This window comes from Acomys russatus, chromosome 3 (genome assembly GCF_903995435.1).
Source record: "Acomys russatus chromosome 3, mAcoRus1.1, whole genome shotgun sequence".
In the NCBI taxonomy this organism is placed as follows: Eukaryota; Metazoa; Chordata; class Mammalia; order Rodentia; family Muridae; genus Acomys; species Acomys russatus.
The window spans coordinates 49,536,461-49,552,545 of record NC_067139.1 but is presented as its reverse complement, the minus strand read 5'-3'; the positions used below and the strand labels follow the sequence as shown (position 1 = coordinate 49,552,545).

The 16,085-nt window shown below is 42.4% G+C and overlaps 1 protein-coding gene across 4 annotated transcripts in view; it reads left to right on the top strand.

Annotated features, from left to right (window-relative positions):
* Nucleotides 1-10,279, top strand: part of Lrrc3b (leucine rich repeat containing 3B) — an 86,695-nt gene extending 76,416 nt beyond the window's left edge. For 3 of the 4 annotated variants that reach the window (XM_051140022.1, XM_051140042.1, XM_051140033.1), the window contains one exon: nt 9,215-10,279. In XM_051140022.1, the coding sequence (XP_050995979.1) occupies nt 9,366-10,145 (780 nt within the window). In that variant the 5' untranslated portion in view covers nt 9,215-9,365 and the 3' untranslated portion in view covers nt 10,146-10,279. The remainder of the gene's footprint in view (nt 1-9,214) is intronic. The other variant, XM_051140013.1, reaches the window with a different exon arrangement.
* Nucleotides 10,280-16,085: the final 5,806 nt, after the last annotated feature.

The following is a 16,085-nucleotide window of genomic DNA, read 5'->3' as shown; positions in this document are numbered from 1 at the left end:
TTTTTTATAAGTTAACAGTCACTCACTGACACAGAGCTATATCTGAATCCACTGTAGGTTAGGTCTTTTAAAGGGGGACCTACAAGTAATCTGCACTCTGGAGAGCTGAATTTATGGAAATTATATTTTAAAAGTTTCAAAAGCTCTCACTGCTGTAAATTTATAAGCACATGCTGAGAAATAATAATAGAGAAGCAGAGAGAAGCCAAGGTGGATGGGTTCCTGTTAAATCTCATAAATGTATGGCATGCTGTATAATAATTATGGATATTAGTCAGGACGTGAAAATATCTTTACCCTGTGCTCTGAACCCACAGCAGGAAGAATTCTTGGCTGAGAAACAAGAGTCTTGGGCTCTTTATTTGTTTATTTTTTTCCAGTGGATTCATGGACAAAGAAGCTCTTTGAAATCCATTCAGGTCAGTGTGATCATTTGATTATGTAGGAAGAAGACACAATGTTCAGAAGAGGCAGTTTTTGCCCAGTATCTCAAAGGTTCAATTAAAGATGCATCCTAGTTAGAGGTTCTATTGGTGTGATGAAACCATGACCAATAGCAAGTTGGGGAGGGAAAGGTTTATTTGGCTTACACTTCCACATTTTAGTCCATCATAGAAGGAAGTCAGGACAGGAACTCAAACAGGGCAGGAACCTGAAGACAGGAGCTGAGACAGAGGCCATGGAAGGGCCCCTGCTTATTGGCTTGCTCATCTACTTTCTTGTAGAACCCAAGACCACCAGCCTAGCAATGGCACTGCTCAAAATGGGCTGGGCCCTCCACCATCAATCACTAATTAAGAAAATGTCCTACAGCTGGCTCTTATGAAGGCATTTTTCTTTTCAGTTGAGGATCACTCCTCTGTGATACCTTGTATCAAGTTGACATAAAACCAGCCAGCACAAGATGTATCTTGTGATATGAGTTTTAAGCAGGAAAGAGCTGTACTACAGCTAACTTGAACAAGCACCAATGGATCTCATGCCATTGTGCTGTCAGGGTGGAGTATGGGGCCTCACAAGAGAAGTTGAGGGTATGTGGTCTCAATTTACCAGACTCTATCAGAAGATTCACAGAGAGCTGATTTGACATTCAAATGCAGTACTTTTATTTAGACTCTCAGTATTGGAAGTGAAAAGGAAAAGAAGGGCACAGATCAAATACATAGTGGATAAGAACTATCTACATGACATCTAGAGTTCAGAACCTGTCCCGAAGATATCTGAGGTTGCATTTCTGTCCTGGAGGACATCTTGGGTCCAGTTTCTGTCCTGAGAACATATGGAGTCCAAATTCTTGCCTGGGAACACCTGGAGTTTTAGGTTTTATGTGAGGACAATCTCAGGGGTTCTGAGGGACATCTAAGAAGCAGATTCTATCAAGGGAATCTATGTTCCCAGCTTCTTCTTTCATGACTTCTAGAGTTCAGGTTTGAACCTGGGGGAACCAGGGGTCTGAATTCTGTACAGAGTGATGTCTGTGATCCAGTTTCTGTCCTGGGGCATGTCTGAGGTCTGAGTTCTGTCATGAGAGCTTCCTTCTTCCATCCTCTTCTACCACCAGCACATTTGTTTTGAGATAAACTGCATCTAGGCTGGTATTTCCATTTTAGTGGAGTTAGATGAGAAGGAAAGAGGAATTTGATTGACATTAGTACAATGTGCCATGGTGCTGTGTTTTTACCATGGCTAAAAAGCTGGACTTAGAGGTCTGCTTCTGACACTGAGCAGGTGTACAGTGAACAGGATGTAACTATTGAAGCCTTTGTTTGCTCATCACACCAGGGTCTTAGCTGTTCCCTGAGTGTGGTGAAGATGGTCCTACATCCCCCGGGGAAGAGAATGCCATTCCACTTTCTTGCCCAGCATCCTCTTAATCTCTATTTCTTTGATCATTCTCAGCTGCTGAGTGAGAACACCATGAATAGGCTGGAGCCTACAGTGAGAGTACTATCTTAACATTATTTTAAGTAACAAAATTAATTTAAACCAAAGTACAAATTTATTCCAGAAGAAATTTAATCATAATACTGATTCTCATAGGCAACTTTTCTCTGCATTCTTTTGTTTCAGGATAAGAGAGAAAAGGGGAAATGTATTCCCCTCTCTTTCCTGTCTATTCCACCCCCAGCACCCCCATGTCAGGTGAGATCTGTCAACTGCCCTTAGAAGTCCAAATGGATGGGAAGATTTATGGCCACTTGACCTGATGAGAGTCCATGACACAGTCTCTTTCTATGGTTCCATGACTCTGAGACCACATGCATTCTCGCTGTCCATATATCTAAACCTAAGCACAGGCATTCCTTGGTTAGCGCTCAGCATCCTCCCATATTTTCTTGTTGCTGGGACAACCTATGCTGGTTTAGAGGACACCTTTGCCTTCGGTGAGCATATGTGGCCCATGGGAAACAGTTTTTCATCCCTGTTTACGGACTGAGGAGCAGGCCCACCTACTCTCCAAATATCACCAAGATGACCTCCAAACAACACATTGACTGATTCTGATTCTAGCTCACTCTCCTCCACCCGACTCCAAGGGTCGCATAATAAACTCCCCTTGAAGAAGATGATGAGTCAGGCGCCTTTGGAACTTTTTCATTCGCAAAGTATGTTAGAGGAGGTTAGACTACAATAGCCTGTGCCAGTCAAACACCTTATAATAATTTAACTCTTATTTGGGAATTCTACATCCATTATACCAGAACCCTGGTCCAAAGTTTAGTTCTACCACCCTGTTAGATGGGTAGATCTCTAAACAAATGTCAAGCATTAGCTGTGTGTAATGAAAGAGAACAGATCCAAATTCACTTCAGTATCTTTTTACTAATGTCACTAATGTGAAAAATGGGTAAGACCGTGAATATTCTCCTGTAATCATGTAGTCTAACCGTTGTAATAGGTGAGAGTAGCCATTAAGGCAGAAAGTGATAATGAGTGGCAGTTGGGGTGACAGAGGAGAGTTTGGGGCCTCGGGGAGCATTGAGGCCCTTTGTTGAATGATCACACCCAGATGACATTACTGATGGGCTCTTGGCTGGTCCTTAGCCCACATCTTCATTGTTGGTTTTGAAATCAGGTAGGCAGCTCTACAATGTAGAGATCTGTAGTAGCTTCCTCTAGCTTCCTTTTCTGTGGCCAGTCATTATTACGCAAATGTGCTCTGACCTGTGATTGTGAAACTCAAGGTTTTGTCTGTGTAAAGAAGTGTCCTGAACACTGATGGGAAAACAAGGCTGTTTTGAGCAGTAAGCAATCATTAAGGATTTTCATCAGAGGAATGACAAGGATTGGGGTCGCTTTAGCCTGGCATGGGGAGAACAAGAGCAAGGAAAATCTGGGTCCAGGCCATTGAGGAAGATGGCCTCTGCTCTCTTTCAGGCAAAGATACTCATTTGACCTAGGAAAAAGGCAGCAGCCATGCAATGCAAGGGGTGAGGGACGTGAGGAGGAAGGGGCTGTCAGTAGAAAGGATAACTAACTGATCTACGGCAGATCTGGGAGATCTCTGGGTGAAGCTAAAGGGTTTAGATTTGATTTTACATTTAGATATTTCAGGTGAGGCCCAGATTGAACCTTCCTGTGCCTGTTGGTTGTAATCCATTCACCATCTAAATTTTTCTTGGCCATAAATCAAAACCCAATCATATAAATTATTAGTATACAGAAGAAAAAAAAAAAACATGAAAATCAAGCCTCAAAAAATATCCAGATTATAAACTTTACGTTTGGTAAATGAAAGCCGTGCAAATAAGGATTCTTTATTCAGATTTCTTTTTTCTTTTTTCTTTTTTTTAATATCAGGCAAGCCATCTACCAGGTCTGGCATTTGTCAGAGAGTAAGGGGAAGACTCTATATGAGCGCTGATGGAGGCCACTGAATCTGATGGTGGGCTGAGCAAAGTTGGGCATCTGTGGTGCTGGGCAGGGTGCATGTGTAGATTTTTGTGCTTACCTTGAACAGGCAGCAGGCACAGAAATGAGAGAAACTGCGCTTCTGGGTGAAGTCCTTCTGAACTGTCTGGCTCTCCCAGAGGGTGTGCTGTGGCCACAGGATAGCTGCTGCAGGGGATGGCTCACACTTCTATTTTTGCACGTTATTCGTTTATGTTTCAGTCTCTCATCCTGAAATGTGATCTGCCTTTGTTCCCTGGGCTGCCACTGTCCTGCCCTTGCATGGGGAGAACAGTAACTTGCTGAATAACCAAGCTGTGTTAATTTTCTAGCTCCTCCATGGCATCTTTGTATTATTATCTTTTCAGCGTTTATAGTAGTAATTTTATGCCTTAAGAATTTCAGACTGTACAGAGGTAGGCAATGCTCTGTGCTTTCCTCTGGCAGTCTCTCTGCCCCACTATTTGCTTAGAGTTACAAAATTTCCCTGTGCCTATCTAAACATTGTCAATATGGGCTATTTATTTGCCTACTTACCCCTTTTAATACCATTATACATACATGTGATTCTACTGTGAGAACCTCCTTTACAAGCTGCCTTGGGGGTCACCCTTTGCTATCATTACATCAGAAAAGCTTGTCTCTACATTTAGCATGGTATTACTTGTGAAAAACGAGTGCATTGCTCTCTGCACTTAGAAGGGGCTGGAAGCACTTTGTTTTTTGCACATTTCTTGGCACTAAATGTTCCTCCTGCTTTCAAAACGTTCATTGATATTTCAGCTTCAATTCGTTTTACAGGTAGTGAGAGCTTGTTTTATATATGTGATATATATATATATATATATATATATATATATATATATATATATATATATATTCAAGTATATATGAATGTGTATATGTATATATTATATATACTATATATATTTTTCTGCTCATTCTCCTCCTAAGTAAATTTTTTATTCCTTTGAAGAGTCTTCTCTAAGTTAAAAACAGACTCAAGCCATTTGTTCTCTCATCTTCCCCTTGACACATAAACATTATAAATGTGTGTGGTTAAGAGATATTTCCCCCAGTGTTTTGACTTCTAGGTTGTGAGTTTAGCAGTTTTCCTGTTTTGTGGTTTTTGCCTTTTAACTGAATCCTCCTGGCTCCAAGCCGAGTTATTCAGAATGCAGTGAGTACATCTGTTTCTCTACACTGGTATACTCGGTTACCCACAGGGTTGTTGATTCTTGCCTTAGCACCTCTCAATAGTCCTGACTGTCCCTTAATCACAGGAAGAAAGAGATAGAGAGTCAGACAGGACAGTCCGTCAGCTGCTGAGTGAGCTATCTGTCTGCTAAGGAGACTTAGCTTCTTTTATTCTGGCAAGAGCGATGGCCGTCACCCAACCAGCATTCAAAAGCTTATGTGGCTAGAAGATGTGAGCATGGCATGAGTCGTGGTAGAAAATGATCCTCTTTCAGGGACAGGTCACACCTCGCCACCACATTTGGCAATATCAGGGCTTTGGGGTTGACATAGGCAAGAGGATAAGAGAGGAGAGATGATGGAATCCAGTGAATTGGGACATGCAGAGGAGGAGTTTTGAGCTCGGAATGGAGCTTTGGGACTTGGCCAGTTCTATATCAGAGGGACAGTCGGTGAATGGTGTCTCTGCCATCCTCTGTGACCCCAGCCCTTCTCTTATGAGCTTACATTTTGATGGCAGGATGGTGTCCTCTTCTTCTCCCAGCGCCACAGCTTATTTTCTCTTTTGGTTTGTGTGCAAAGTTGATTCCAAACAGTCTGGGAGGGTCATGTTTCCATGTTTTTGTTAACGTTGTTCTTTGTGGGTCATAACCAATGGGAATATCTACCGCTTTCTTGGAGCCTGGTCCTGACCAGCTGTTGTTTTTATGTATAGTAAATTAAGGCCACACCATGATGCCAATTGCTTTGAACTAGTTAATCAGCATTACAGCCCTTCCTTCCTCTCTCAGGAAGATGATGATTTGACCTTGATTGTATAGTTGAGTTGTGTTGTGTGTCACCAAGACACTATGTTAGTCTTCTTATTCTGGTGGTGTAGTGACATTCACTTACCATGGTTCTGGCAAATCCAAGCTCAGGGTTTCAAAGGATTTTGTATGTAATGGAGGCTCATTTTCTTGTTCAAAGATGATGCTCTCCATGTGTCCTCACATAATGTAGAAGTGTTTTCATGGGTGCTAATGCTTCACATAACAGTTCTGCCCCTCCACAAATGTATTTGCATTACCCCTGTGTTGACATTGGTTTTCAACACAAGAGCTAACAGAGTCTATAAGGGTTTTAGGTCAGAGCAGCTCTCCACATTCTATACCTCTTGTCACTTTATCCCAGATGGAGGTATGAACCAAGCCACAGCCGCTGAGCCACTAGTCAATCCCAAAAGGCTTTATTCTCCATTTTTCAAATATCATGGTTAAAACAAGACACTCATTTGAACCCAGCATCTCTGAAAGAGAGAGATTCTTTCTATTAGTTTTCCCAACAAACATTCCATCTATGGAAAGCTCATTTGGGGAAAAGGGATCCCATCTCAAGATGGGCTGCAATCTTGTACTGAGAGCTTAGTGTGTTACAGTCATTTCTTATGTGTGACCATGGATTTCAAAACCATCACAACTGTAGAGGAGTCTAGTGATCCATTTTTCCCTCTCCATAAGTACTTATAAAAACAGTGTTTCCGAAGTTCCCAGATTAGCATGTGGAACCAGTAGACATTTAATGAGTTGTTTTTTTTTTTTTTAAGTTAAAAATCACATTGCTTCATTCGCTGATAGTATTTATATCTTACCACATTCCATTCACTATGTGGATGGTGGGTACACATCCAAGAAGGGTGATAGTAACTAGAACTGACAAGTACTGAGCTCTAACTCCATATATATTATGTCATATAATTCTCAGGTCAACTTCATAACAAAGTACCTTTGTAATATTGAATAAACTATAGAGGAATTATATTTAAAGAATTGAATAATGCTATCAAGGACTGACGCTGGACCACACAGTGCTTATGCACTATTTACTGTTGTTTCACATGAGACAGACACAAGTCCATATCCTCAAGGAACTTGAGGATACTTGGAACTAAGAAACACATCGACCTAGAAAACAATCAGCTTAGAACTCTCAGGGTGTAAAGGCCCCAAAGAGTTTGCCACCTTTCAGTTGATCGGTGGCAGAGGGCCACACTGGTTTGATGGCAGTCACTTGGTTGATGTGGACTCCCTCTATTTCCACCAACCAACCCCTCTTATCTTTTAAACCTCCTGTCATCCTCCGGCTGCAGTTCTGCCCCTTTCTCTTTTGTCTGCATGCTGCTTCCTTTCCTGTTCCTTTTGTCTCTCTCCCATGTAGATAATTTCCAGAGATTACCAAATGTAGTTTCAAAGGCGAGCATGTGAGGGAGGGACACCTGACCACAAATGAAACCAGATATTGACAGAGGGCTTGGTGCTTCTGGGCTCCTCCCTTTATGTGTTCTGGTGTTTGATGGGCAGGACCTCACTGGTTGCCCAGTATGCCTCAACTCCTTCCTTTTTGCTTTCTGGCACTCCAGGCATGCAGGACTCCAAAAAGCACATCCACGCCTCTCTGCTGTTTGTTAATTGAATTTTCTCATGATTAACAACTCAGTTCATTATGTTTCCAGATCACATTAATCATCTTTTCTGCAAGTTTGGTAACATTTGGAATCATTTCCCTATGAATTTATCCATCTGGGATCTTTATAAAAGATATGCTCACACAAAGTCATTTAGTGCTCACGCAGGAAGCTGTTGGATGCTCACTGAGTGGAGGTACTTACTGTTCCCTGAATCCTGAAAGGAAACTTCTGAAGTCGGGTGTGCTTCCTTCACCATTCAGGGGCCCCTCAGGTGAGAACCGTGAGGTTCACAACATGGAGCAAGACTCAAAGCATAGAAGTGCTGCTTGCGACACAATAGTGTTTTTTAAAAAAAAAAAAAAATCCCTAAAAGCAACACTGTGTGGAGCCAGCCTGCAGTCCTAGAGCAGATGGGAGTGGAGGGGGCTGTGGGGGCAGTGAAAAGAGAGGTGACAGGGATGAGTCAGAGCCAAGGCCTGGCATGGTTCCTGTCTTTACTCCTACAAGCTATTTGACCTTAGGGAAGCCACATACTCTCAGTAAGATCCCTTCACCCCTTCCGTGAGCACGATCATAGGGCAGTTCTGAATTCTGGCTTTTGTTCTCTCCTCTGCTCTCTGCTCTTGAGGAAACTCTATAATATTGTTAATGCCACTTAACTTTGCAATTCCCCCACCGTGTGTGTGTGTGTGTGTGTGTGTGTGTGTGTGTGTGTGTGTGTGTAAAACATATAAGAAAGATCATCTATTAGGCAATTTCTATGGCTGTGTCTAACAGTAACATGTGTATATGTAGATGTGTATTTATGTACATACACACTACACATATACATAATAGTATATATAAACATATATGGTACATGCCTACATGCTGTGTGTATGTGTATGCATGTGTGTGCATGCATTGGAGGGGGATCTGTGGAAAAATAAATAGCCTATTGTGGATGCCCTATAAGCCAGTATTTCTTAATTATCTTTCTTTTATATAAAAAGCCCTACAGTAATGCGCCCTGTTTCAGTTGGGCTGAGGGTGTGTTGTTTAGGAAACAGACAGAATCCTTTGGGGTACCTATGTGAGCATCCTCCCGGGTACAGTATAGTCTCGGGAGCTCAGAAGGAAAGCAATTCTTGTTGAGGGTTCTGTTGGTTTGCTCCCAGCAATACTGTGCAGTGAAGGTCAGAAGCACCATCCACTTCTTCAGTAGAGGCTTCTTTAGAGACAATATTCTACAGTGAGTATCTTCTCAGAGCCCGCGGCAGACATTCCTGTCTACGGTCATTAGCCTTGAAGTACAGGGACGACTTCCCATTGCTGCCCACATGCAGGACTGAATTGCATAATGCCTCTGTTACTGTAGGAAGTGTAAAAAGCATATGTAGCTTTTATTGCCATGGAAGGGTCCAGAAGAGGAGAAGAAAGAGGCGAAGTTTGTTCTAATTCTGCCCTGGCTGAAAAGAAGGTGACAGGATGTGGAAATGTTGAGCCCTGTTGAGATCCTCTCCCCCAGCCCTGGAGCTTTCAGCAGGAGATTCCCATTACACAGGAAAGCCCCAGTGGCCTGAATGGAAATTACTTGCCTAACTCACCTTCCTGTGTTAGGCAGACACCTGAGAGCCTTGTTAATTGCCATGTTCCTCCCCTTGCACATGAGCTAATTGCATCTGCTTCCCTCTCCTTTAGGTTCCCAGGCAAGGACAGGAGTGATGAAGAAGGCCCTGCGCTAGCTGCATCCTTTTGAACCACCAGGGAAATCCAGAGTGGGTGGAGCCAGAACCATCAAGACACTTGGTGTGAATGAGGAATGGACTCGTGATTATGCTGAGGTTCCAGAATGAATCTGGTCGACCTGTGGCTGTCCCGTTCCCTCTCCATGTGTCTCCTCCTCCAGAGCTTTGTCCTGATGATACTGTGCTTTCATTCTGCCAGTATGTGTCCCAAAGGCTGCCTTTGTTCTTCCTCTGGGGGTTTAAACGTCACCTGTAGCAATGCAAATCTCAAGGAAATACCCAGAGATCTCCCTCCTGAAACTGTTTTGCTGTATCTGGACTCCAATCAGATCACATCCATCCCCAATGAGATTTTTAAGGACCTCCATCAACTGAGAGTTCTCAACCTGTCCAAAAACGGCATCGAGTTTATTGACGAGCACGCATTCAAAGGGGTAGCAGAAACCCTGCAGACCCTGGACTTGTCTGACAACAGGATTCAAAGCGTGCACAAAAATGCCTTCAATAATCTGAAGGCCAGGGCTAGGATTGCCAACAACCCATGGCATTGTGACTGTACCCTCCAGCAGGTTTTGAGGAGCATGGCATCCAATCATGAGACAGCACACAATGTCATTTGCAAGACCTCAGTGTTGGATGAGCATGCTGGGAGACCGTTCCTCAATGCCGCCAATGATGCTGACCTTTGTAACCTCCCTAAAAAGACAACTGACTATGCCATGCTCGTCACCATGTTTGGCTGGTTCACCATGGTGATCTCTTACGTGGTATATTATGTGAGGCAGAATCAGGAGGATGCCCGGAGACACCTTGAATACTTGAAATCCCTGCCAAGCAGGCAAAAGAAGGCAGATGAGCCTGATGACATTAGCACTGTGGTATAAGGACCACACTGCCTGGCATTGGGAAGGTAGCTTCTGGTTGTAATAGAATAAGTGGTTCTCTTCTTCCACCATTGTACACGTTTAAAACTTTGTATTTTAGTTTCTTTTGAATCACACCGTGTTGAACTTTTCACAAACACTACAACACTAATAATTTTAGTTTAGGTGATCTTCCCTCATTAATTGTCTCCCCTTCCTCCCCCCAGTTCCTGAGTAACAAATTCTCTGAACATCAGTTTAGACCCATCTCACTATTTAATAATGAAATTTATTTTTTTAATTTAAAACTGAATAAAAGCTTAACTTTGAACCATGGAAAACAGTGTGACTTATTGGTGAAGGAACAGTAGTCGGTCCAGAGGTCCACTTACCTTAAAGAGAAAAAAAACTCAGTCCTGTGGCTCTGAAAGGCTACCATTTGGGAAAGTGTGTCATTAAGCACTGTGGCACCCTGGGGATCCAGAGCTGAATTGTTAACTATTTAAGTGTCTGCCAGACTTTAGCTAGCCAAGATGGTTAAACAAATGTGTTTCACTCAGACTGGGCATGTTAGCGTGCCTGCTGATGAGCATCTGATTTTCAAAATGGTTAGGTCTAGCAATAGAAACAAACAAACAACAAAAAAAAACCAAAAACAAAAACAAAGAACCTTGCTTCTACTCTGTGCTGGAAGCAATGGGGAAGTAAAACATGACACGTATCTTATTTCAGACTGCCTGGGTGGGCAGGAATATGTGGCGAAGATGGAAATAGTTATGCCAGGAACGGAGGAGAGCACCGGCACTGTGGAAACCATGGGTGCGGATGGTGGCACCACTAATGTCCCCAACCTCTCAGCCCCAGAGAAGAAAGTGACCATTGGCCCAGGTATATAAAACAGAGGCCAGATGGAGAGTATTAGAGTTTGAATTTGAACCAGGTCTCTTCTGAATGGAGGTCTTCTCTTAGATACTCCTTCCAAGCTGGCTGACAACAAGCACAGACGCAACCTGGTAAAATTGAATGCGTTCTGTTATCGTATACAGCTGTGCGTCTGCCACACAAGGGAGATACCAGATTCCATGTCCCAACTCTAGTCAGAGACAAGGAAGCCCATTCGCCTTCTGGAGTGGGGCATGATAGGCTCACTTGTATGCTGTAGGGTGAACGTGATCAAGAAGGAAGAACTAAAGCTGGAAGACCATAGGAAAGAAGGTGGCAGCCATTCCCTGAAGGAATCTGTGTGGAGAGGAAAATACAGGTCCAAACCCTACGGTGACTACAGAATGCCCTAATCCGTTATCACAATTCACTTATAGAACACTTACTTTGCCCCCAAATACTCTTCTAAGTTGTCTTAATTAATGCTTGCAAGACCCCATGAGATACTTTTTTGAGTTACTAATATACCCCAGCATATGTAGGAAACATGGCATATGTACCAACATTAAGTTTCGAGAGTTTGGAACATTGTATACCTCTGTGCATGACACATATACTGGCACTCCTAGCCTCTGAACCACTCCTGTCCTGCCATTCTGTCATAGGCTCTGCTGAACAAGGTGGCTGGTTCCTGTGACAGTTCCATTTTAAAACATGAGAAATTGCTCTTTAGAAAGCCCATGTAGTCCAGACAGCCAAGGCTACCCAGACAAACCTTGTCTTGAAAAACCAAAAAAAAGGCCCTATAGGAACGAGGGTTAGGGTTAGTGTGCCCTTTTGAGGCCCCTGGCCTTGTCTAAGCCACATGAGATTATCTTCAGGGTGCCCAGACTCTCAGCTCTATCCTCAGTAAGCCCTGGAGTTTTGACTGTATACAGTCTGTTGAAAGGCTTGCTGAAGAAATCAGCAAGACTCTTAGAGCAGAGAGCCTTTGCACTGACACCCACTTTAACCTTCCAAGAAGTATTAGTCTAGACAAAAACCAAGAGACAACTCTCAGATGTTAGTTTGGATTAAGGGCCTACAACTTCTGTATCAAGGGAGACTGAAGTCAGGTGGGCTGCCTTTGTTTGATCTGGATGGAAGAACCAGCCATCCGGAGGAGTCCCTGCACTACTGAAGATACAGCGCCGCCTGGAGGACAGTGCTATAATACACTGTAAGTTTAGCTGTAACATTCTTCTGAAAATTAAGCAAAGTGCATTTATTTGCATATGTGAGTCACACTCATTTTGAAAATCTCCCATGTATGGGATTAGATAATCCACTCCAGGTCATTCCATTCAAAATCTTCTTCATCCCCTTAGTAATTAAAGTTGCTTTTCCTCATGGCCTATCCATTAGTCCAGTGAATGTTCTCATGAAGGGGAGGTCTCTGAGGACTTAGTGAGAACAGTCATATCCTGGATCCGATGAAGAAAAGTTGAAAACCCACATGCTTGGTCTGTAATTCTTTATGTAGCACTGAGAGATGAACAACAGCTTAGCAGGAACTTCCCTCCCTGAGTTCTGTATGTAGATGATCAGATTACAGGGTCTTCAGTGCTCCAAAAAGGTGAACACTAACTTAGGTTACCATGAATTGAATGGAAGACTATTAGATAATAAAAATCAAATAAAATAATTAAAGTAACAGATTAGCATGTCTATTCATGACAGAACTGAAGGAAAATTATCTAATTGCCAGTGTGTAAGAATGTCTACCCACTAGGCCAACAACGTACCAAGGTGATGAGTGAAAAAATTGTGAGGCGAGAGCCTGCAGTGTTGACCCTAGGTTGACGCCTCACTTCCCACCCCTCTGTGGGAGGTTCTGTTCATAGTGAGCCACTGGAAGACTTTGGAATTAGCTTCCATCTTATTGTTCTAAGCACAGGGCATCTCAAGTCCTAACACTTTAAATAGTAGTATTTAAAGTACCTTTTACCAGACTGTGTCTTCTCTCAACCTCCACCTTTTAAATTTAAAAAAAAAAAAAAAAGCCCCTGGAATTTTAATCTAATCTTTGACAATGTGCTTATCTCTGAAGCAAAGCAAATCAGAAAACATGCCAACTCAACCAGAACACATTTAAAGGTGATAAAAAAAAAAAAACTTACATAGTAGAAGACAGAACTTCCAATAAGACTTGGACAAATTGTAATCACTGCTGTACAGTCCGCTGGGAGAGCACTGTTCTTTTTCATGTCTGTCTCTGATTCCCCACAGTCATTCTTGCTCTGATATCACCAGGCATACGGCAATCTGGGGTGTCGTGAGCTTTTCTTGTTGACTCAGACAGTTATTCTCTTGGCTTTGCTGGCAGAGGGGTGCAATGGAAAATTCTGCTTATTGCTGCTCGGTTTCTGAAGGCAGATGATTGCTTACAGTGTCAGTGTTGAGAGTCCTTGGGATGGTCTTATCTGCCCACTTCATGGGTACAGAAATTAAAGTGTTTGAAGCTTTGTGGACCCACATCTGTCTCTAAGTTTCCTGTAAGCCAGTAACTGCCTTCCTGATAAGTTCTATCCCAGTCATCAAAAACAAGTAATGAACATAAAATAACAATAAGCCTAGGGAAAATGTCAGCAGCTACTAGCAAATTTCCTTGAGGCTTCCTGCTTTGATGCAAGCCAAAGATTACCCACAGTTCTAAGAGTTTATTTTGTCCTTTCAAGATAAGATACCAGGATCTGTTTGCTGCTACAAGTGGCCCCTGGATAACATGTTTAAAAGTGTGCATGACCACACAGGAAAAATGATGCTGGTATGATGTTCTAGAAACAAAGAAGTCATACTTGTTTCCTTGAGCCAAGACAGAAGTGATCAAGTGCAGCCAAGCTGACAAGACAAGGCTGTCCTTTAGTTGTACCCTTCTTCATCCCCAGTGCTCTTGTCTGCCTGGCTTCCTAAAGTGGTGTCCCTGACTCATTCTGTTGGCTAGTTGTGAGCCAGAAAACGGAAACAAAAAGTGTGCAGGCTAGTTTGAGTTTTGTTTGTTGTTTGTTTTGTTTGCTTGTTTGTTTTGTTTTGTTTGTCAGCTTACATAAGCTGGGGTCATCTCTGAGGAGAGAACTTCAATTGAGAAAATACCCATGGTTTCCTGAGTGGTGACAGAAAAGAGAAAAAAGAATTAATATGTGTTAGGGGAACTTCATCAGCATCAAAGAAATCAGCAATGCTTCTGAATCTCTCTGTCTCTCTGTCTCTCTCTGTCTCTCTCTCTCTTTCTTTCTCTATCTATCTATCTCTCTAACTCTCTCTCTAACTCTCTTTCTCTCTCTAACTCTCTCTCTCTCTTTCTTTCTCTATCTATCTATCTCTCTAACTCTCTCTCTAACTCTCTTTCTCTCTCTAACTCTCTCTCTATCTCTCTAACTCTCTAACTCTCTCTCTCTCTAACTCTCTCTCTCTATCTCTCTCTAACTCTCTCTCTCTAACTCTCTCTCTATTTCTCTATCTCTCTAACTCTCTCTCTAACTCTCTCTCTATCTCTCTCTAACTCTTTCTGTATCTCTCTAACTCTCTCTCTCTAACTCTCTCTAACTCTCTCTCTCTAACTCTCTCTCTTTAACTCTCTCTCTAACTCTCTCTCTATTTCTCTATCTCTCTAACTCTCTCTCTAACTCTCTCTCTCTATTTCTCTATCTCTCTAACTCTCTCTCTAACTCTCTATTTCTCTATCTCTCTCTCTCTAACTCTCTAATTCTCTCTCTCTAACTCTCTCTCTCTAACTCTTTCTCTCTCTAACTCTTTCTCTCTCTAACTCTCTCTCTCTCTCTCTAACTCTCTCTCTCCATCTCTCTCTAACTCTCTCTCTATCTCTCTAACTCTCTCTTGCTCTCTAGCTCTCTCTCTCTCTAACTCTCTCTCTCTCTAACTCTCTCTCTCTAACTCTCTCTCTCTATCTCTATCTGTGTGTGTGTGTGTCTCTGTCTGTCTCTCTGTGTCTGTCTGTCTCTCCTGTCTCTCTGTCTCTCCCTGTGTGTGTCTCTCTCTGTGTCTCCCCCCTCTCCCTCTCTCATGTCTCTGTCTGTCTGTCTCTCTCTCCCTCTCTCATGTCTGTCTTCTTTCTCTCTCCCTGGTTTCTTCTCCTCTCCCCCTTTCGCCCTCTCTTCCTTTCTGTCTCCATATTTGTATTACACAACTGAATTTCAAAAGCCAAGAAGAGAGTTTGTGTGACACTAGAGAGTAAGCAAATCTAGCAGTAATCCTACCATGGTGTGGTCTAAATTTGAGACTGGGATTTCTGAGAAAACTCATGAACATATTTGTAAAGCTGTCCCCAAGCTCAGGGCAAACAGTGAGTTAATCAACTTCATGATCTGTGTTCCTTCCAAGTCTGGCAAATATTCTGCAGCTTGCTATTTTAAAAAAGAAAAAAGTCAGAGTATTTGTTTTCATCTTTTAAGTCTGCAGACATCTGAATGGCAGAGTGTTATTGCATCTTACCAAAGAAGCTGGCTTGAATAGCACCTAGCAGTTTTTCTGGTGTTCAGACCAAATCCTTATGCTTTCTTAAGCATATTTCTTGAGCACCTATAAAGTAAAGGACAATCTGAAATGCAGCTGCTGGCTAGTTATTACTAAGCTGTCATTGAGCTAACGTCATCAGTTGTTGGAGACACAGTGATTCATGGAGGTCAGACGGATTAACTCACCAGAATCCTTGAGATTATCTGAATTTCCTCTGTGGGAAAACAGGAAAGATGCTAATCTTCTTTCACAGCCTTTCATGGTAGAGACAGCCTTGTCTGTTACCAAACTCTTGGAGGGGACAGATACGATCACTAGACAAAATGCAGAGTAGAAAGAAATGAGCTCTCACAAAGTGCTACCCGCAGGAAGGTTCTAGGGAGACAGACCAGCTTGATATTTCCAACACTTTATTGTCAACAAGACTGGTGTCTTCAGGCTTAAGTATGGACAGAGGAATCCACGGATAAGTAAAAAATAGAGACAATGGATTCAAATATTTTTTAAAAAGACAATTACTTTGCCTAGTGCAAACTTTTGTTTCTCTTGTCTTTAGTTCTTACC